We start from the raw sequence: 2295 nt of genomic DNA, 5'->3' as shown, positions 1-2295 counted from the left end.
ACCGAATGGGTGTATTTTCCCATGTGAGAAAACACATTTTCTACCCGAGATGGGCAAAGGCCTCTCTCTGCAACGTGGGTGGAGGGATGTTATTCCACCAGCGAGACCCTCAGTGTACAAACATCCCAAAGCAGGCTCAGCCTGCTGAGTTCCTTTGTTGGGACAGAGAGGAAATGGAATCTTACCAATAAGGTGGAAAGGGCTTGAGAGAATACCAAGGACCCGCCTAGCACTAAAAGGGAAGGAAAAAAAACCACCAACAAAGAGTTTAAGATAGTTCCCAGCTTTTTCAAATATGAAGCATTTTTTAACCAATCCACTTTTTAATTTTTAAATTCTTGACATTACAGAACTAAACTGAAATTTATTAACATTCCACTCTTACATTTCTTATTGACAAACAGAAATAAAATTCATGAGCCAAAAACCCAAAACAAAACTAAAAACAGGGAAAAGCTTATAAAACTAAATATGGATCCCAGCATTAACAGCTGAACAGAGAATGTGATTTTTAAATTCTTAGCGGATGAAAGTCGTGTATAAACTGAACCCTTACAAATTATTTAAAACCTGGAATCACTGACCAGAAATTACACAGTTGGATCATGGGAAAACAGCAGAAAGGGGTTACGAGTGGACCTACACTGTTCTAGCTGCACCCCATGCCCTTCTCAGAGGAAAGCCTGGCATTGATTAGATACTGGGCCAGACTAATACTGGCAGCAGAACCAGTGATAGTAACCTGCCTACCAGAGGAGCCTTCCACTGGATTGGCAATTTTGATCTGGGCCCCGGACATCTGGCGGATCTCATTAATGTTGGCGCCTTGGCGCCCGATTATACAGCCAATTAAGTTATTTGGAATGGTGAGTTCATGGGTGGTTTGAGTAGATGCATCCAAACTTGCCCAATAGCCTTTCACCTCTGGAGAGCTGGAGTCAATTCCGGCGAATCCGGTCCCGCCGTGCATCATGGCAAAGTGAGACTGTTGTCTTGCCACCTGGTTCAGCTTGGCCAGATCGAGCGGAGAAATGGTGTGTTGTCCTTGAATCGAGTAGGCATCTAGAGGTGGTCCCTCCAGGTCATGGGTGGCGTGGGGGTAGCCCGCAGCGTCGCTGCACCGATCTTGGCCGCCCGCGCAGATAACTGGAGAGCTGGCCGGCATGGGCTGGTACGGAATGGTCATGACTCTCCCTTGCGGAGACTGGGAGAGCGTCTCCAGCATGACCAGGCAGATCTGCTTGACACACTCGGTGACAGACTGCGGCACGCCAGCAATGGTGATGGCCCGCTCGGTGGAGTTGGGCAGCATATCCCCCGCCACCTGGACCTGGGCCCCCGTACTCTCGCGGATCTCTTTGATCTTACACCCGCCTTTCCCAATCAGGGAGCCGCACTGGGTGGCCGGCACCACCAGCCTCAGGGTGACCGGGGGCCTGCTGGCCGCCGTGCTGTTGGTCATGGAGCTGTTGATATCTTCTTCCAGCTTGTCGATGATCATAGCGAAGGCCTTAAAGATGGCATTGGTGGGCCCGGTCAGAGTGATGATTCTCTCCGGACAATTCCCCTCCGAGATGTTGATCCGCGCGCCACTCTCCTCGCGGATCCTCTTAACCGACTCCCCTTTCTTCCCAATGATGCTTCCTACTTCCTTTCCGTGCATAAGCAGCCGAATGGTGAGAGTCACATTTAGTCCACTTTCAGTCACACCGGCATCCATGGCGAGCGGCGGGCGGCGTTCGGGGGAGTTGGGCTCGTTACGTGGTCAAGTCTTTGGTGGCTGGCGGGGGGAGGGGAGGTGTAGGCCCAAAACTGCCGGCGCGAGGCGAGCGAGGGCCGCGGGAGCGAGCGGGCGCGGGTGGGAGGCCGCAGCGTCGTCGCAGGGGCGGACGGCGGCGGCGGAGGGGGCGAGCGGGGCCGGGAGCGGCGGGCGGGCGGGTGGGCGAGGGCGCGGCGGTAGCGACTCCGGCGGCAGCCTCGGCGGTCTGGGCGGGGCGGGAAGCCCGCTTTCAACCCCGCGTACCCTCTGACCCGGAAGTGCTTGCTGCGCAGGACCCCTTGAAAAAAAAATGAGGACCCGTCTTTTTTAGGTCACAAGACTGCGCCAACCGATACATGGTACTTAAAAAAAACAAAACCTCTTAACAGTCTAGTATTGAAAGTAGAGCCCCGATGGGCAGAAGCTGTGAGTCCGGCAAAGTTTTAAAACGAGCATGTATTTTATTAACCCTAGAGGCACTGGCAGATGTTTGGAAATGTTAAGTGTTGTGAATGGGGACGACACATTATTTTCGG

The 2295-nt window shown here is 53.0% G+C and overlaps 1 protein-coding gene across 1 annotated transcript; it reads right to left on the bottom strand.

Annotated features, from left to right (window-relative positions):
* Nucleotides 1-267: 267 nt before the first annotated feature.
* PCBP1 (poly(rC) binding protein 1) lies at nt 268-2034 on the bottom strand. Its single transcript, XM_019718535.2, has one exon. The coding sequence runs from the start codon at nt 1718-1720 to the stop codon at nt 650-652; it is 1071 nt and encodes a 356-aa protein (XP_019574094.1). The 5' UTR covers nt 1721-2034; the 3' UTR covers nt 268-649.
* Nucleotides 2035-2295: the final 261 nt, after the last annotated feature.

This window comes from Rhinolophus sinicus, linkage group LG05 (assembly GCF_036562045.2).
Source record: "Rhinolophus sinicus isolate RSC01 linkage group LG05, ASM3656204v1, whole genome shotgun sequence".
NCBI classification, from domain to species: Eukaryota; Metazoa; Chordata; class Mammalia; order Chiroptera; family Rhinolophidae; genus Rhinolophus; species Rhinolophus sinicus.
Note: the sequence above shows the minus strand (reverse complement) of the source record. Positions and strands in the feature narration are given on the sequence as shown.

Coding starts and splice junctions, on each gene's coding strand:
- PCBP1 (XM_019718535.2), bottom strand. CDS start 1,720: ATGGATGCCGGTGTGACTGAAAGTGGACTAAATGTGACTCTCACCATT.